Source organism: Aedes aegypti, chromosome 2, assembly GCF_002204515.2.
Source record: "Aedes aegypti strain LVP_AGWG chromosome 2, AaegL5.0 Primary Assembly, whole genome shotgun sequence".
NCBI lineage: Eukaryota > Metazoa > Arthropoda > Insecta > Diptera > Culicidae > Aedes > Aedes aegypti.
This window is the reverse complement of record NC_035108.1, coordinates 130,232,795-130,253,698: the sequence shown is the minus strand read 5'-3', so window position 1 is coordinate 130,253,698 and position 20,904 is coordinate 130,232,795. Positions and strand designations below refer to the sequence as shown.

At 38.7% G+C, this 20,904-nt stretch overlaps 1 protein-coding gene across 1 annotated transcript; it reads right to left on the bottom strand.

Annotated features, from left to right (window-relative positions):
• Positions 1 to 615: 615 nt before the first annotated feature.
• On the bottom strand, positions 616 to 3,086 carry LOC5577594 (integumentary mucin C.1). Its single transcript, XM_021842364.1, has 3 exons — positions 2,791 to 3,086; positions 2,503 to 2,621; positions 616 to 1,818 (listed from the first exon to the last, which is right to left on the bottom strand). The coding sequence occupies exons 2-3, from the start codon at positions 2,618 to 2,620 to the stop codon at positions 887 to 889; spliced, it is 1,050 nt and encodes a 349-aa protein (XP_021698056.1). The 5' UTR covers position 2,621; positions 2,791 to 3,086; the 3' UTR covers positions 616 to 886.
• Between the last annotated feature and the right edge of the window lie 17,818 nt (positions 3,087 to 20,904).

Sequence of the window (20,904 nt, the reverse complement as noted above, 5' to 3'; positions counted from 1 at the left end):
TTATAATTGATTAATTTTATGTTTTAACGGTTTTCGTCGGTGAAACAGTGGGCTTCACAGGAAAATCAGTATTTTCGATATTTACAGTACAAATGTATTCATTGTTTTAACAGGATACTTCGATTTATTATAACTGTGTTTACCTATACGCTAAGCCATTTTTGAAAGCATTTCAGCTTCATAATAATGAACATAACCATACTTAATTGTTTCTTGAAGTGTTTCAGCTCATTTTTCACAAACAGCATTTGAAAGAATTTACGTTTAACGAACTGATTCAATTAACAAGGTATCGTGAGAAATTTTTATCAAAAATAACAGAGAAGATTTAAAATTTGAGCAATATTTAAATCATGAACTGGCAAACGAGAACCGTTACCGCTACATCTTCGACAGAATGTGAAATAAATAATTGAGTTTGGCTTTGAGTTGTTGTTCGAAAGGAGTTTGTTGGCATTTCTTCGAACGATTTCGTACAAATTTAGAGCGGAAATATAGATGTGATTGAATGAAACTACGCTCAGATACAGACACAAAGTCAAAATTTATGTGAGCTTGAGGTGCCGGTCAAAGGAAATTTTCGAAGAATTCGTAGTATGCGTGTACAAAATATGCTTAAAATATTCCAAATTTGTTATATTGAAATTATATCTTGACTCAATACTTTGCTTTACAGAACCATACCGCACAGGAACAATCACAACAAGCGCCGATGGTGATTAGCAACAGCCTACGGGATGAGATTAAATAAAAATAAGGTTGGAAATTTGAACAGTTAACCGCCATCGAAGCACTTGTCCATATGATGTCCCCAGCGAGGTTGATCTTCATGCTCTCCTCACAAACATTCCCATTTTCACACACGCACATTTCAAAAGTTCAAAAATTAGGCTAGCTGCTGATCTGGTCCTACATCGTCCAACTGGGCTTCAACCACCGGAGCCGGTTCCACGGGCAGCAATGGCACATGTTTGACGACAACCTCGCTGGCAACGGTGGCTTCGGCCGTCAAAGGAATCGTATTGCTCAACACTGCAGGAGGGGCTGCAGCCGTCGAGGCTGGGGAAGATGGCAGTGAGCTAGTGGCGGCAGTGGAGGACGGTGATGCTTCTTCCGGGGTAGAAGCAACCGTTGGAGCTACCGGTACAGCTTTCTCTTCCGTCGCGCTGGCAGGAGAAGAAGCGAGGGTTGTAGTGGTTGACGTTGAGGTGGTTGAAGGCGGTGGTGGAGGAGTGGTCGTTGTGGTGGTGGTTGTTGTAGTGGGGGCAGGAGTGGTAGTCGTCGTGGTGGTGGAGGTGGTAGTTGTTGTGGTGGTTGACGTTTTACCAGCTAGGAATTGCGATCCAGATGGACGCGTAGGACGTCCACCGCGACGTCTGGTAGTGCGAGTAGTTACAGATGAGGTTTCCGGTTCGGGAGTTGTGGTTGTCCGTTTAGTGGTAGTTCTGGGAACACGAGAAGGTAATCCAGCCTTAGGGGCGGAAGCACGAGCTACCGGTGCTGGACGAGTAGGCCGGGTTCGACGAGTTGCTAAAGAAGAAACAGAAGAACTTTCGGAGGACTCAGCAGTAGTAGTAGTAGTTTTCAAAGTAGTGGTTGGAGTTCCGGAATCTTCAGTTGCCTTGGCCTTGGCCTCCTTTGGAGAATAGGCAAACTTCTTACGAGCCAATAGTGGATGCAGACCCTTCTTTTGAACTGGAGCTACGGTACTGCTGGTGGTAGTGGTTGTAGCTTCTGTGGTTTTGGCATCTTCGAATTTGGCTTCAACAGCGTCAGCTATTGGGACACCAGGTCGGCTCAGGTCGTCGTGCTTGTAAACTGAAAACAATGTTTGAATTCGTTGTAGAACATATTCCAAAATTGGCCCAAACTTGGACTCGGTACCTTCACCCCACACTTTGCCTGGAAACCGGTTTGTCGATTGATCGAGTGTTAGTGATGCTGGCTGTGCGGACTTGGAATGGTGATTAGTGGTGCCACCTGACCCAACTGTCGTAGCATTAGCAGCTGATTTTGCATCGTCGTCGACCTCGTCGTAAAACGGGATCTCACTGGTTGTACCAACACTGTCACTACTGGTTGGGGTCGAGGATTGTGCAAAAGCAAAACCCACCGCTACGTTACTCTTCTTCAGGTTATCGAGAAAATAATCACTGAAGGACGTAAAACTCCCAAAGGCAAGTTGTCGCAACTGTTGGTCGTGTCTTTCTGCTACTTTACCAATTTCTGTGTCTAAAAGCAGCTTTTGAGCGTCAGTTAAGCCTGCAGTACCTTGCCTCTTTTGTAAGCCACTGGGGCTATCAACGATGGGTTTGTGATGAGATAAGCGTGAATTATGTGGAACATGATTTGCATTAATGTGACGATTACGCCTAGAGTGATGATCATGATAATAGTGGTGATGAAGTTGATGGTTGAAGTTAGTGCGTTTATGAACGTTACAACACTGCAATCTCTCCCATGAGTTAAGAATCCTTTCATTACCCAATAATTGCAACTGACCTTTAGTTCCAACGCGTCCTCCTCTTCGCAACAGCAACGATCGAAGACCTTCCTCTTGAGGCAACGACGCCACCAATGGCACCAGGAGACACAGCCATACCAACAGTCTGTAATTCATTCTGAAACACCACAGACAAGAAAATGACTAAGTTCAAAACCACAAATGTTGCACACTCAACGTTAAGTAAATCAACACAATTCAAATTTGCAGTCCGTGTGTTCTAGTTTCGTAGTAATTCAACATAAAAGCCCAATATCCAATCCGTTCCAATGGCTTTGTCGGCTCACCTAAAAAATAGTTATTCTGCTACCACCCTCCCAACTCCGCTTGGCAAACAATAACTATACGACGAGGCGAAAGAAAAAAAACTATCAAAATCCCTTTCAATTGCCTCCGCGACGACGACGAAGACCACGACGAGGACGAGGACTATGTTGGGGCTACAGACACGACGGCGTAGCTTTTGTCTCTTAGGAACTGGCGCAGCGAGACCCAATGCGCGACTAACTACGGGTACGATTGATCACAGAATGAAAGGTGATTTCGATACAGCGCTAGCAAACAGCCACCGCATGGCATTTCACCGAACGAGCGAGCACACGCGCCAAAGGCAGCTACTATACCTTATAGCATTGCTGTAGCCACCGTCACCGAAACCACTCACTCACGAACTATGTAGTTAGTACCTAGCATACGGGGGTTCCCAAGTTTACCGAGAAGTGACTCAAGACTGGTTAAGCTCTGTGATTATTTGCAATGGATTATCCTTGAGATTAAGGCTCAAATAGCCGTAGTGATAAACGTGCAGCTTTTCATTAAGACCGAATCCCGTCAGTCGATGAGCTTTTCGGAAAGGGAATTTCCATGGCTTGCCAGGGTATAGCGCACTTTCGTGCTTATTACACGTATACACATGCAAAATGGTCAATTGGTAATGGAAACTATCAATTAATGGCTATAAAAGTGCTCATAAGAATATTAGCTCTGCCCTTGTAGGGTGTTAATGTCAGTAAGAAGAATCCTTGATATTGGGGTTAAGGACCCTTTGCGTATCATGAACCCTATATACAGAAAAATTAAAATTTACCACTCCCACATTTCTTTAACAAAAGGCTGTGTTCAAGTAAGGAAGCTAGAAATGTCGCCTTAATTTTCATTGAAAGATAATGAAGTATTGATTTTTATGCATTTCTGTATTTATTCATCAAAGCTTGATAGAAAAGTCAGATTTGATGTCCCGATATTTATATTATTTATAGAGACATACATCTAAAAACAGGTGCCCCCTTGTCAAACATAATCGATTAGATTTGATTTGATTTCTGAGGAACCAAATCGGTAGTACCGTAAAACGGGGTAACTTTGATAGTTTTTTCGAAGAAAACTTGAATATTTATGCATGCTGTTTCAAAGAATTACAATTTATATTTTTAAAACAAGTACTGGCATCCTACCTATCGATTGCTGTTGATAGATTGCCAAAAGAATTATTTTGGATGGATATATAATTTTTCATATAATCGAAAGTCGGTTTTCTGTTTTGGGGTAACTTTGATAATGGAGTATGCATCGAACAAAATTGAATGAATTACGAACATTTGTAGGGCATTGCATACCTATAGGCGTTTAACGTTATATGGAAATTTCTGACTTAGATTACAAAAATGGTCCCAGTTTGTGAAAATGCTTTACGCTAAGAGATTTGAGACCGTATTCAAGTTCTATGATAACTAGGCTGCCAAATATAAGTGGCCAACTATTCAAAAGTACATCAAATAGTGATCGTAGAACAGATTGTTTGTACGCGTTTCAAAAATGCTAAAATTGTGTCAATTTTTTATATATGTGTAAAAAGCTTCAAATGGTCTCGATTCAAATGAAAACAGCTTTTATATGGAGTGTCATACTAATATTCTTCAGTTTTGCATTCGTTTTGCTTAACCGATTAACAGAAATTCTGATATTTCGTTTAGTATGTGGTGGGTTACGCACTATCAAAGTTACCCGCATTATCAAAGATACCCCGTTTTACGGTACTTGTATTCGATTATGTAACGGAGCTTCTGTCCTATCCTTGTTTCAGTTTGAGGTTTGTTCCGAAATATTCAAAGAGGGGCTTTGTGTAGCAGCAAAATCGAAACACGCTAGAATTTAGTTTTTTGATCATCATTTACGTGAGTTCTTAAACAACCAGTATTTGAAAGTCCTTGTTGAGTTAGTACTCATGATAGTTGTCCTGGCTTTGGTCTGGTCTGGTCTGAGTCTTTAAACATCTGCTAGGTAACATAGATTCAATTTCAGAAACTGTTGTTAGTAACAAGGACTTTGTACCGTGAATCTTCGAACAACCAGAACATATTACTCTAGCCTGACTAACAATGTGATACTTGGGCTCATATTGGTAGGTCTTATCCGGTAACCACGAAAAGATGGTCTACCCACGTTACGGGTTAAGACATACTTCTACGAAATATTTCCGGTATACACTCAAAAATATCTCAAGATTTTCTTCTCAACAAAAGTAACCTCTAGAATTATCGAATTTTCTTAAGAAACTTTTTCTAGTGTTGGGAGATACGGCTTCAAAACTTTTCAGTTTTTATTTGAATTTAATGTAAACATTTTGATTCACTAACCATTACCGTTAGTGGTGCACCTCAGGGAAAACAGCTAAAATATACGCTTAAGATGATGAAATATGTGAGTTTAAGGTATAAGTCGATAGGTTTTACTCCTTCTATCGTTCAAATATATCAAAACCACGATTGACTCAAAATGTTTTTACAAAATCCCTTGCACCAATAATAGCAGCGCTGTTTCTTTGGGTGAGGTATGTATTGGCATGGTTCCTTTAATGGTGAAACCAATTGATAATGGGACCATAGGTACCGAGTCATTTGGCCGAATGCCTTTTGGCCAAAATATTAAAATAAAATAATTAACTAATGTATGCATGCTTCAAATGAGTTCCGAAGCTATGGTGTTGTTTCATAAGAAATGCTCAAATTAAGCATGTTCTAGTTTTGTTCCCTTTCAAGGAATCAATGTGAAATTTTCTCCCCAGATCTACAAATATGTTCGATTTTAATATTCACACTTTCTGAGCCCCTGCCGGGAATTGTTCGAAATAATATCAGTTTATGAAATTGGAATTTTCACTTGTTATAAAATAGTTTTTTTTTATAATTTTATATCTCTTACTATTTGCATAACCTCCACCTAGGGACGTTCCGATACTGCGAAGTATCGATATTTGATTCGATACGATTATCGAAACAAAGTATCGATACCATCGATATATTGATTCAAAATATCGATATATCGGAATATCGTATGATATATTTCAATGGAACAAAATTCCTATATCACTTAGTGACGTGCCGTTTAGCTTCCTTAAATTCGACAAAAAAAATCTTTGAATACTCAAGTTTATTGCTGTTTTCATTGACATTAAAATAAATACATTCTGATAACATACATTCTAGTACAATTCGAACGGCAACTGCATTTCGTACTCATGTTGCGTGCACTAGAGCAGCGAGCTCGTTAAGCGATGTCATCTACACCTGAATCTTTCCGGACAGTTAGGGGATCACTTATCGTCCATGTACCTTTAAGTCCGTATTTTTAATTTATTTATTTTTTTACAAAACGATCACTTTACAATGACAAACTTATAACATTTCACATTTTTGAAAAATCTGCCACACGATATACGAATGCGAAAACTGGCCACTTTGGCATAGAAAGCTCTCAGTTTATAACTGTGGAAGTGCTCATAAGAACACTGAGCTGAGAAGCAAACTTTGTCCCAGTGAGGACATAATGCCAAGAAGAAGACGATTTTCGAAAAAATAAGGAACTGCCTAATGTAGAAGCCTTTGTAACTTCGTCCAGGCTTTCAGAGACTGTTAACGATCTAAATAATTGTATGTACCGTAAATTCGGGTGAAATTGATCAGTAGGGTGAAATTGATCACTGTGTCACACGATTTTATTTCCCTCTAATAGAGCACAGAAATCAATGCAACCTATGTAAATGAACGTTGTTCGTCTTAACTATTGTCGAATTGTGTTATGGAATGTTTATTTCTATGAAAATAATAGAAAATTCCATAATCGTGTTTTGTGTGGTATTGCCAGACATCAATAAACTTATAGTTTTAAACAAGGATTTGAACATGGTGTAAACTTGAAAATTTGTAAGGATGCTGGAAATATATCCCCAAAACGAATTTTATCATCAAAACCAATTTGTTCATTTTGTTGTAATAATTGAATTTTTTATGGATTCAGAATATTCCTTCGGAAATAGCCTGCAGCGATAGTGTTGAAAATTAATTGTTTATTATTTTCATAAATTTTGCATTGTTAAGAATTTGGCAAGCATATTTGGATTCAGGAGGCCCAAATTATATAAGTTAAGTTGTTTTCAAAACTAACAATCATTGTTTTGACAGGTGATCAATTTCACCCCGAAATGGAATTCCTTGATTTTTTATTTTAGAGACGATTTTCAGCACTAAAATCACAACTGTATGACAATTTGAGTATATAAACCAATGAGGCTCACCGTCGTACTTGTTTTCCTGCATTAAGTTGTTTGCAATTGGCAACATCATAGAAAACAGACATGGAAAACAGTGAAAAGTGATCAATTTCACCCGAAATTACGGTACATAGATTTTCCAAAACAATCTGGCGAGTTTTCTGCTGGGTGTAAATAGGTATCCGATCAATTATCATTTCCTAGAGCTTATTCACAAATTTCATAACGCTGAAAGGGGTGAGTGGGTGTTTTGCTGGTGTTACGGCTCATACAAAATTTGTAGATTATTCATACAAAAAGCGTTACGAGGGGGTGGGTGGGTGTCAAAAATGGCCATTTTCAGCGTTATGAAATATGTGAATGAACCCCTATCCCTCAGCTTTTGCAAGGACATGGTCAAGACAATTTGCAACTGCTGAAGGATGCATCAATTTCTTCTAAGAGACAGATTTGTCTCAAATATTTATCTATGGTAACTGACGAGAAGGAAGCAACCCTCATACAGCGGTCTAGGGCTGTACCACCTACAAATGCTTAATGATTATGCTAGAGCTAATGCTAAAACCCTACAATTATCTTCTATATATTAGTTTACGATATATCGGAAGGAAATATCGATATCACCGATATATTGAATAGAAAATATCGATACCAAAATATCGAATATCGGAAGCAAAATATCGATATTTCGATATATCGGAAGTATCGGAACGTCCCTACCTCCACCTAATTGTTAAACGCAAACCCAAACTAAAAATTTTTAAAATATTTGTAGAAAAACAATTTCAAAATGGTAAATCAACATTTTTCCGAAAATTTTCACATAGTATCTCACTTTTTCACAGGGGCTTGCATAAACTTGCAATTTCAAAATTGAACATATTTGTAGTTCAGCTAAAAATTTCAGCTAGAAAAAATCAAAAACCATGTCTAAGTTCAGAATTTCGTATTGAAATCGACATGCGCCGCTAGTACTCAGAACAGCCAGTGCTTAAAGTGCATAGATTTAAGGAATAGTCTTTTAATGAAAAGAAAAGCGAAATCTCGGATAAAAAATGTTATCACGCTAGTAAATATTCATTTTAAAGACAGAATTCGAAAGAAAATTTATGTTCTTAAAAATACTCTTGACGAACATCCTAAAAGCTTAAATGCCAATAATTATGAAAGAAGTAAGTTTTGAAATAATAGCCTGCATGATTAAAATAAAGAAAAATCTTTTCTGAAAATATAAGCAAATGTTATACAAATAATCGTTATATCAGTATAAATATGAAGAGCTTGTCACCTCTCCAAAGAAATTAGACGGAGACAAAAAAAAATGATTTAAAAGAAGCTGCGATAATGGTATCATTCTTTGACCAACCAACAAAAGTGCAGCATCCACAATAGTTCGAACAATTAGTGGAACCATGACGCCAAAACCCTCAATTCGACTCAATCAAGGACAAAATAGAAATTCGAGTTGCAAATAAAAGAAGACGAGATTTTTCTATTTACGATTTATTGTGTACTTATCCTAGATGTTCTTATCCTACTGTATGTTGTGTGGTGCTAAAGTGTCTCGCAGTGTATCCCTCGGCGATATCCAGCATGCTCTGCCCGGACAGATGGAATAAAACCGGACAGATGAATGGCGCTGGCCTCTCCACTGCTTGGTAAGCCATTAGCTGTGGGCGCACAACTGCAACCGCCATTCCCAAACGGTGCGTGTTGGAAGAATAGAAGGTCTGAATAGGCGACAAAACATGCAATTTAGGAAGGGTCACACACAACTTTTGGATCATGTCTTAGAATTCGTTAATAACTGCACTCACCGATCTCTAGTAATTATTCAGTTCACACTTGCATCATCATCCTGCTTTTCGGTGACCAGATTGGCCATTTATTCGTGGCCTGCATGTTCACCAAAGATCTGTTTTATTCAAACAAAAAGACTAAACTTATTGCCATCACCATCAACGAACTATCACAGATTTACTCTGGTCAGAGTTTCTTTTACGTGACTACAACTTTTGATTTTCACTTGCACTCTGCTTGATAGTTAACCAGATACTGCTGCTGATTGCTCCGTAGGTACGGGTTATATCTGCATGCATTGTATTCTTCTCTTCAGTCCGACTCTGAGATCTACGCAGAGCGAGTGCGGAAAGATATTGTTTGGTACTTCTCCAGATAGAACGGGTTGTGTTGGACCCCTACCTGTCTGGTGACCCATCGCTATCGCTATGGTCTATATACTTCAAGCATTGGTAATACACCCAGTGGAGACTGAGCGGGTTACGATGAGATCAACTGTTAATTGGCTACAATTGATCCGACGAAGATTTGTTCTGTCGTATTGTGTTGTGATTGTGTAATGACTTGAACATGATCGTAGTTTAACTCAAACTCCTGTGTTGGCTTCAGAGATCTAGAGCACATTTAATATCTCACGTGAGCTGAGTGGCGTGTCAACACAGTGGTTCGGAAGGGCAAGTTACAAGCTGCAAATTACCTTTTTCATCATCTACCCGATGGGAGGGGAAAGGGAAGGGAAATATGGGAGGGGTCCCTTAAAAAGAGAAAATCGCATAAACGAAATTAGAGCATGTAGATTCATACCACAATGTACATTGGTCCCAAAGCCATATCTAGGAAGACAAAACATTTTGCGTCCAAACCGTCAGTTTTAGATATATGGTGTCTTGGGCAAAGTTTCTCCATGTTTTTTGACATTTTTTTAGTGATGTGAAATTAGGGTGGCCCGCATGGTTAACGAGATCAAATTATAAACTTTTTGCTAACACATTTAGGTCTATACAAGGTTCTACAACCATCTAACCATCGATTTAGAGCAACTTTGCCGAAGAACTTCTATCTCTTAAGGTTTGCGAGTTATGATTTTTTTTTAACAAATAATTTAGAGTGGTCCTGAAAATCAGTTTTTCTTGATAACTTTTATACGATAATTTCTCGCAAAAACTTTTTTCAAAGCACTTTTAGAGCTTTTGATTGCGCAATTTTTTACTGTTTTATCTCTTATCATTGCAGAGTTATCAGAGATTTTGTTTGAAAAAAAGATTGTTTTCAAACGCCAGTATCTCTGAAAGGCACTAAATATCCCAAGTAGCACACGAAACATCTTCCAAAGAGATGCTTTTCAAAAATGGTTTCAATCGCGTATCAATAAAATCATCTGTAACTTACATGGTTCTAGTTCAGTTGCATATCAATATCAATGCTCATAAAGTTTCATTTCCGTTCCAATGAACATGCATTTCACTTCTTGTTTGACGTTCAACATTTTTGCTGCAAATGTCCTTTGCAAATAGCAATGAAGTCAAGTTTGTCAAGATGTTTCCAGCAACTTTTCGAACAAACTCTTGAAACTTCTCCCAAAATGCCGGTTTTAATCTTATGTTTCAAATTACTTTCATTTAAAGCATCCGCAACTTGCATTCAATTTTCGGTTTCCATACCCACAACTCAAGAAGATTCATCCCAGTTGCGACCAAGTTGCACTAAACTACGTGTATGACAGCTAGAAGTTTGTTTGTTTGAATCGAGTTGCAATATGGTTGAGTTGCACCTTACGTATCATCTAACAATGAAAACATGGTCTAGCAACAGTTTGTTTGTTTGAATGGTGTTTCTCATATGTTGCGCGGTAGTTTTTGCAAAAAGTTTAGATTATTTTAGTCATGGTCTAGTTTCGACAGTAATGAACTTGTATTCCGAAGGGTGCAGTAAAGTTATAAGCAACAAGCTTTGATTAATGGGCCATGTGGTCGCTTTTATAGTGCATTGGCGAAGCAATTGTTCGAAGAGCTGGTGGAGTAGTGAGTAGAGGAGAAGTTTGGTGATCTTGAGGTCGGAAGTTTGGTTCTCGTTCATATTTTTGTTTTCATTTTTTTTCTCTCAAGTATTTTGCCACAAATAAGCAATTTCGATATAACTTAAATATGTTGCAAACAGACTCCACCTCTTGCGCTTTTTGCGTTGCTATTCAGTGCAATTGAAAGTCATATTTTCAACCATTGACAACTTGGATTAGTTTTAAGAGATTATTTTATTCTTGAGTTGAAACAAACTATGCTGCTTGGGATGTATGTGGAGTAGCGCAACGTCGAAAGGAGCCTCGAATGCTGCCGTGGGAGTCGGAGAGTATGCACCCAGGTATTAGGTATCAGAAGGCCGGCTCCAAAGGCACGTTTCTCACCAGTTGGGAGATTTGTGCCATCGCCATATTTGAGCCTATTTCATCACCTACCCGATGTGAGAGGAAAGGAAAGGGAAAGATGGGAGGAAATAGGAGTGGGATCCTTTGAAGAGAGAAGATCGCATAAGCGAAATGATAGCATGTAGCTCCATACCACAATGGGTTCGAACAGCGCCCTGTTGACGACATGACTGCCACCCAAGAATTTATCTGAAGCTTCACCCAGCACTTCGAAATTGGAATAGCTGGCTAAGGCCATCGCAAGCTAGCTCATCAGCCAATTCGTTTACAGCGACGGAAGAATGGCCACGTACTCATATAAGGCTTACAGAGTTGACTGAATTTAGTTCCTCCATTTGAGTTCGACATGCGATAACAAGCTTCGACCTTTTGTTGGCCGAAATAAAAGATTTTATAGTTGCCTGACTGTAGTGACCTCAAGTTTGGCCGATCAGTTATGTTTCGGTCACTACACTGACTATCTGAACAGAAGTATATGACTTTACCCATTACGCGCTGTTGAAGTGCTGATTGCACTCCATACGTAAGAGCAATTATTTCCGCCTGAAAAATGGTGCAGTTTCTACCAAGTGAGTAGAACTGATTCAGCCTTAGCTCACGAGAATATACTCCTGCACCAGCTCTACCTTCAAGAAGGGAGCCATCAGTGTAACATACTATATTGTTTGATATACTTCTTTCCAAATAGCCAGACGTCCACTCTTCCCGTGAAGGGAATTGTGTGGTAAATGTTCTGTAAGGAAAGTGACAAGCAATTGTGAGATCACTTGGAGCAAGGACAATTTTGTCCCAATTCATCAAAAGTGGAAACAACGAAGTTTGTGTAGATCTACGATTCACGGGATTTTTCTCCAGAAGATCCAGTACCCATAAACGGGAAGAAAGTGCTTCTTGTTTAAGATGTATGTGTAGCGCTGCTGTGGGAGTTGTAAAGAATGCACCAGACATCGCCATCAAGCACATCTTTTGGAGATGGCCCAATTTTGAATGGATTGTTCTCACTTCGCCCTTTTGCCACCACACAAGACATCCATATGCCAATATTGGTCGAACAATTGTTGTAAAAATCCATTTGATATACTTGGGTTTGAGGCCCACAAGTTTTACCAAAGGTTCACCGGTATTGACCGAAGGCTTTTTTGTCTCTGAAATCAATGTAAGGTGTTTGGAATCTAGAACGACTCTGACATACTTTACCTAATCAGTTACATTAATCTCAGTGCCAAAAAGACGTAAAAATCGAATTCCTTCGCGGTTTTGTCTTTCCGTAAAAAGAACAATAGATGTTTTATTCGGGTTAACCGAAAGGCCATATTGGCGACACCAACTCTCGACTACCTGAAGAGCACTTTGCATCAGGTCGAATAGGGTGCTTATGCGCATACCAACTATCAGAGCTAGGTAGTCGTCGGCAAATCCATAAGTTGGAAATCCGCTATTATTGAGTTGCCTCTATAGCGTATCTGCTACGAAATTTCACAAAAGTGGTGACAAGACTCCCCTTGAGGGCACCCACAAACACTCAATTTTCGAATCGCTGCTTAACGCAATGTCGAGAAGAGATTTTTGGTTTTTGAGCATTTGATGAATCCAATTAGTAATCATTGCAGGTAGCCCATGGTTTCGTGCGGCTTCCAATATGGCATCGAAAGACACGTTATCAAAGACACCCTGAATATCCAAGAAAACACCCAAGCAGGATTGCTTCGGAGCGAATGCTTTCTCGATATCGTATAAAACTTTGTGTTAAAGAGTCACTGTGGACTTTCCAGATCAGTACGCATGTTGACTCACATGGAGAGGCACGTTTGCCAAATAAACACCACGGATGTGATGATCGATAATGCGTTCCAGACATTTCAGAAGAAAAGAGGTCAGACTGATTGGTCTAAAACTCTTCGCTTCCTCATACGACGGACGTCCTTCTTTTGGGATAAACTTTACAGTAATATCACGCCAGGATCTGGGAATATAACCGGTAGCAAAATGCTTACAAGTAGCTTTTTCAAAACATGTTTGATAAACTCAAATCCCTTCTGGAGCAGAACAGGATAAATCCCATCTGCTCCTGGAGATTTGAAAGGTGCAAAGCTATTAACTGCCCATTGAATCGATTCAGTAGTTACGATACTGCGAGCCGAGGCCAGAGACTCATAACTACACGAAAAGACATTTGGTTCATCCGTAGATGCTATGTCCACATATCCGGGGAAGTGTGTATTGAATAAACATTTAAATATTTCTTCATCAGAAGATGTAAAGTCATCATTAGATAAGCAAATTTCATTCACTTGGACACCCTTAGATTTTGCAACGATTTTGTTTATCCGACTGACTTCATTAAAACTGGAACATTTGTACAAAAGTTTTTCCAGCCGGGATCGTTCAGCAGAACGAAGAGCCTTTTTGTAAGTCTTGCGAGCCGACTTGAAGGACTCTGATCCAGCTGAACGGCGTCTGTTCCAACTCCTTTTACATTGTTTCCTGAGTCTGGTCAGATCGGAATTCCACCATGGGATACCTCTTGTAGTCTCTACAGACCGCAGAGGACATGCTTCTTCAAAAACGTCCATAATGTAGGATGTTGTAGTATCAATGGCATCATCCAAACCACTTGAATTTTCGAACGAAGAATATTCATGTAATTTTGTCGCAACCAATTAAGTGTAGAGTTCCTAGTTTGTTAACCGGGGATTCCTAAAACGCAAAGTCTGCGCAGTAACATTTGAATGTTCAAAAAAGATGTAGCGATGATCAGATAATGATTCCTCATCTGATACATTCCAATTCATCAACTCGTGACTGATTCTATTCGAGCAGAGCGTTATGTCTAACACTTTTTCTCTATTAGATACCATGAAGGTTGGGCGATTGCCTATGTTAAGTAATCCAAGATCTGTACTACTTAAGTATTCCATCAGATTGAAGCTTCTCAAATTGATATCTGAGCTGCCCCAGATGATGTGATTAGCATTGGCATCACTGCCCACAATCAGCGGAAGGCCTTTTGTTACTCAGTGCACGACAACTCGTTTGAAGTCATCCGTTGGGGATGGTTCATCATGTGGTAAATATTTCGAACAATAGACGTATTTCCTGTTGAGGTCACCAACAGAAACATCGATTGTGACAGCACATACATCTCTGGTAGTTAACTCAGATATGAGTGTAGCAACGATTGCTTTATTAAAGAGCACGCATGCGCGGGGCATGGAGCGCGAGTTTGCCATTTCAAGTTTGCTGAAAATAGCAAAAACTGGGTCCACAAGGTTACCTAGATAGAGTTTCCTCTACGAAAGTAGGGTTCTTAAACTAGCGCCACTTGGGCTGTACCATTTTGCATGAGTCTGCAAAGATTGTTCCTATCTGTTCTTTTATGCTGAAGATTGATCTGAGCTATCCTAACCGTAGCCACTACCCAAACTAGGCAGGATTAAGCTTTTATTTTATTCAGCTATATCAGCACGAAAAAGACCAGCTGTTAATAAACCAAATCGGTATCTATTGGAAGTCGCTAAAGGCGAATAAACACAGAATATACTGTGTAAAACGCATAATGCGAAACCATATAGTTGATAATTTAAATTAAATAGCAACATATTCATAATCCCACCATTATTTACCCTCTGGCTAGAGACTGAAGAAGAGCAGCCGATTATCTCGGAGAAACACAAGTTCACCTGCGCCATTGCTCCGGATAGCACATGAAGGGCACAATACTGCATTGGGCGCCCTGGTACTCCACAGGCTCCGTTAGCAGTTAGGTTTTATTTAGACCCCCCTTACCGTTCATTTCCAGGCACGGTACGCATCACACCATAAATTAAGGGTCACCTGTGAGATAGACTTTTACAACCGGAACAGGCAGTCCGTAGTGCTAATTCTTAGCCAGTTGAAACAACCGCTACCGAAATTACACAGCTATCTAGGCTACTCGGAAAAAGGAGGTTAATATTAATGATTAACTCCTGACGTGCCCAAGCTACTACATCTTAAAAGGGATCAAGGAAACGGACAGTCAAGGCTGTTTAAGTTTGTACCTAAGAAGTATAGACTAGACCTTTGCGCCGAAATATTTTTAATCAGTGGCGGAGTGAGGGCAGTTTTGTTCTGGTGGTGGCGGTGTATTACTGAAGGTGTTCTGGGATGAATCCTAAGTACATATCTTAGATGAACTCGATGCAGAATCCCAACAGATGTTTTTGGACGTATCCCTGAAGAAACACATTGAGTATTTTCTGGAAGATCTCCAGAAGTATTACATAAAAAAGTTTATTGAATTATACCCAAAAACCTTTTTAGAGGAGTTCTTAGATTGGCTCTTCAACGAATTTCTGGATTAGTTCTAAAAACAAGCAAGATTTTTTAAATGAATTTCCCGTTGATGAATAATAAAGTTTACTTGAAAAAACTTTTAGAGAAACACATAGGAGAGACACAACAGAGGTTACATTTTTTTGAAGAATAAATGTGAAATAATTCCTAAACTAGTGCATTATGATTATTTTAGTTAAAAAATACATGCGCTATCATAGGCGATATTTTTCTTATGCACGTGAAATGTGATGAAATTCGTGAATTTGCTGCAGGAGTCCTGGAAACACTTCTGCAGGAGCTCTAAAACAACAAATACAATATATTTTTGCCGATTTAAGGTTAAGGTAATGATGCAGTCAACTTTTGTTTTACTCGGTAATGAAGAGACCATCGATTTAGGTAGTTGTCGAGGTACAAAACACATATTTTTCATATTTTTAAACTTTTCATTATTTTGAGAAAATACATTCAATATAATTTTCACATGAAAAATGATTCAATTTAGCCAGATTTACCTATGAGACACTCTTTTAACGGTCTGCAAAAATTGTAAAGTTTATCACCCAGAAATTGTCAGTAAACTGTAATTTTACTATCAATTTTATCAAAATATTCAAATTCATGAAATTAATTAACGGGCTGAAAGTCTCGATAATAAAGACAATTCATTCATTCATTCAAATTCATTAACATTATGAGGAAATTTGGAATTTTACATGAACATATCGGGTTGAGAGGTATACTGCCCATAACTGCATATTTGTAACATTCGACAAAAGTAGGCATTGAGTAGATTAAATACATGCACACTTGGTATTTAATGGCAGTATGGGAGGATTACCAGGAACTCCAAAATGCTTATTTTAGTCTGATATTTTGTAGAACTCATATCGCATACTAGGCGAATAGTCAGAAAATAATTCTAATCGATATTTCATTGCTATTACATTAGAAGGCTCATTTATAATCTCAATGTGACTGTTATGCGGTTATAATTACCAATGTGACAAAACAACTTGGTATTTTTTTCGAATTTTCTAGAACAATCTCACAGATTTCATCGAGTTGATCGAAAGTATTTATGATTTGATGATTCTCCATGGTATTAACTCCAATTTGTCAAAAATGTCGAATGTGACTGTTATGCAGTTATGGGCAGTATACTCACATGGAAAACTGAAACAGATAGCATAGAGTTAGAGAATTATCGACTTTCAGCGATGTCAAAGCATGCTAGATTGAAGGAACCACGCATTCCATCGAGTTAGGGAAAATATCAAGATACAGAATATCGTGTAAGGGAGCGTTTACTGTACTATATTAATCACAGTATACATACTATAGAAAATAACCGAAACTCAAGCGAGGATGAATAACTGAACCATTTATTGACTTGGTTATCATGTTATTTCATAAACAAATTGTTGTTATTATTTTTTGTTTATACAATGTCAGATTCAATGAAAGTAGTCATGTAAATAATAAGTGTAGAAATCTATCATTCATCCACTCGAAAAGAAAGTTTAAAATAAAGTAAAGTTACTCTGGGGCTGAAAAAGAGTAATCCAAAGTTTCCATATTTTGTTTGCCTGTGAAACAGGAACAGTGATGAGAATACATTTTCTGAATCAGCATGGCCACCACGTCCTTCTTTTGATAAGTACCCAGACAATAAACCAGATTTATATAGTGCTATAATAGAAACATTAGTCAAATAATGATTCATCGCCTAATGCAGGCCATCTCGTCAACTCGTTACGAATTCTGTTCGAGCAGAGCTTTACTGCCGTTCTACGCATAATCGTCCCATGTTCCAAAATATGCAATCGAGAAAAACGCGTTTAAAGATTTTAACACATTTAGGCCTCGTATTGACCAGGTGTGTGGTGAATTAAATTAAAATCTTTACAACAGTATAAAGAATAGCGTGTTCATTAGAGTCAAGAGTTTTTATTATGGGAATAAAGTAATTTTAGCTACGAAATTCAAAGTGGGACTGTTATGCCTAGAAATACGGGGTTTTTGGTGAATTTCTACGCATAACAGTCCCACTGATATTAGTGACCAATTATGTGCTAGGCGTAATGCTGTAGATGACCGTTCTTACGTATAGATTGTGCCGAGTGTAGCGGACGTATATCCTCAAGACTATCTTAAGGCACCTAATGACGGCTCAAGTGACATGTGCCAAACGGAGCCACGTGTGGGGAAGTGAAGAAAAACGATTAGATAGTTTGGGATGGAAAGCATAGTTTTCTGTATGCGTGATAATGAGACAATGTATGAGTTAGTGAAAGAAAGAGCGGATGAGCAAGTTAGAGTGTTTATAAGATGTTATAAATTAATATATCGACTCTTCCAGCTGCAGGCTTAGCAGAAACTCACCTGCGAATTCAAGGTTATTTTGCGGAGTAAATATTTAACTCAAAATTCACGACACAAATCTTCACACGATTTGACATTTCTTTGGACTTGGTTTGCAAAATCATGATTTTTGATACATCGCTTATAAAGCTTCAGAACCATCAACATATTTGCCACTTGCATCGAAGAACCAATTACCCGGAATAACCCAGTATGTGGCCAGGTCACCCAAAACCTCTTGAACTATTCTTCTTTTGACATGACTTTGACTTCTTCTTGACTTCATCAAGTTTGATGTGTCGCAAGATAGGAACAGGGATGGAGAACAGGGTACCCAAAACAACCTGGCATGTTATCAAGTTATCCAAGAACCTTTGAATCACCCTTCTTTAGCCTTGATTTGGGAATTTATGTAGTTTGATGTTGCCAGCTAGGTTTCAGAACCGATGGTTTAGAGGCCATTTCCCCCAGGGAACTGGGAATTCGGAACAATCCGACATGTGGTCAAGTTATTCAAATACATTTTAACCACCTTTAGACATGATTTGCAAATTCATGAAAATTTATATGTCGCAAGCCAGGTTTCAGATTCGCCAATAAAATATGGCCACTTCCACCAATGAACCGGTATTCGGAACAACCCAACATGTGGCCAAGTCATCCAAAAACATTCAAACTATTTTAATTTACCCTTGGGTCGCTAAATCATGAAGTTGATTTGTCGCAAGCCATGGACTCGAAAATAAAAAAAATAAAACAGGTTGTGTTCCACATGGGATGTAAAGCCAACGTAAGAAGGTGTTCAAAACGATTTTCCCAAACATCAGCTAATTCAAAACAACCTACTGACTATTTTGTTCGAGATCAGCGAATTGTATAGTGTGACAGTTATACGTAGAAATACAGTAGTGGGACAGTTATGCGTAGAAATTCAACAATGGGACAAATTGACTTGGCTTGCTTTTCATTGAGTTTCCGAACAAAGTAAATTTTTGGTATGTGTTTTCTAAAACTATACGTAAAAATAAACTGTTTAATGACAAAAAGTCAAAATGCACAAAAAGTAACATGGGACAATTATGCGTATAACGGCAGTTTATGTCTAACACTTTTTCTCTAGTAGACACCACGAAGGTGAGAAAATAACACCTATCCAATTAGGTGAAATAAATGTATTATTCATAGTTGTGTTGTACGCGAGAAAAGCTTTTCAATAGCTTATTGATAATTTTATATGGGAGTAGAATTGGCAATTTTAAATACTGTTTTAGATGATTTTTGAGTGAGAGTCAGTTGAGTCTCCTTGGTCTTTGGTTGCATGCGTACCGTGAGGACACCCATTGGGAACCACTGACCCGACTAGTAGATAGCTGGAAGCAGCGCAGCGCAAACAACCAGGATGATGTTATAGAGAATGGGCGCTTTTGGGTTGGGTTTTGCATGCGACACGATCGCCGTCAACGAACGAAGACATCGACGCTGGTGATGCGACGAACGGGTTCTGAGGCACCACGGCCATCCACGGGACCGGTGTGTGTAGCTCTAGCTAGACTGCGCTCGCTCTGAGTAGTAGCGAGAGTCCGTTGAGGACTTTTGCTAGGTGCACACTTAGTTAAAACATAAGCCTGAGCTGCCGCAACAGTTGGTAAAATTGTTGGTTGGTACAGTCACCCCACAGTTATGGATCAACTAAGGGTCATTTTTCAGAACAAAATGTGATTAAAAATCATGGTGATGCTTTACAGAACAAAATTACCTCCCTGGCTCTGCAGAATATAGTTGCTTCTGCGAATACACCTCAAAACTCTCGGTTGTTTACCAAAAAGTATCGATTTCGCTGGATATTTCAAACGATGTCGACCCCACAGATGTGGATCAGTGGAAGAAGAGGATCCGTATTATGGATCAAATCGACTCATATTATGGATCAAAGTACTATAACAGCAATTTATCTGCTTGGTAAACGAATGGTGTGCTATTGAAAGCATACGTTTTGGCGTTTATTTCGGAAGCGTCTTATCTTTGATTCATAACTGTGGTATGGGTTTCAATGCCCCACAGTTATGAATCAACGCTTCTGGTAATACGGTTGACATTTTATTTTGTACGGACGGAAAAAATATGCTTAAGCATATTACAATTGATTGCGATGTTGTACAAATTTATGGTTCACGTACGTAAAATGCGTTCTGCGTAATTGCAACTCTATTTGATGGAATATTTGCGTTTTAATCCAACTTTGATCCATATCTGTGGGGTGACTGTACTAACTAAAAGTCATTTCAGGTCTAGCCCGATATTGTTCTTGCTGTTGGTCCTTTGCGTTCATTATCGGCTAAGTGAGAGACTCATGGCAGCGTGCAGAGAGAGAAAGAGATAAACAAGTTTTGGGTGACGAATGTGTACTTACTACTATGTGACCAAGGAAGGTTACTGATGGTCAAAAAATGTGAGAGGAACTGGATTAGACACTTCCTACTTTGGTGATGAATTTTCAAGATTGTGGGTTTTCCTGAATGACAAGTTCTCAGTAGTAATATTGTGCTTATACAAATCAAGGATCAAAACACCGCTAACTCAGGGCAAATTTATCAGCGGAATGAAATTAATCACTTGTGAAAGTTTGAAATTTTCATCCCTGGTTATTTATTAGTCTTATTTTCTGGCGGTAAATTTCAATTGAGATAGCGACTGCTTAATATTTTTATGAGAATCTATGACCATCCTAAGCCGAGTAGTTAGGGTCCGCGGCTACAAAGCAAAGCCATGCTGAAGGTGTCTATGGAAACTCCTAAAGCCCTTAGTAGTCCATTGGATCTTCTCCCTTGGGAATTTTGAGAACTCCTGGTATGTCTTTTGAAGCCCCTGGTATTTTATAGGGAATTCCAAAGAATCCTTTTACACCTTTAGCATTTTTTAGGAAACTACAAAAAGACCTCTAAAAAGCAT

Excerpts from the sequence above, each read along its gene's own strand:
- LOC5577594 (XM_021842364.1), bottom strand. The coding sequence starts at position 2,620 with ATGAATTACAGACTGTTGGTATGGCTGTGTCTCCTGGTGCCATTGGTG. Across the intron at positions 1,819-2,502 it reads AGGACGCGTTGGAACTAAAG|TTTACAAGCACGACGACCTG; the intron begins GTCAGTTGCAAT and ends CATTGTTTTCAG.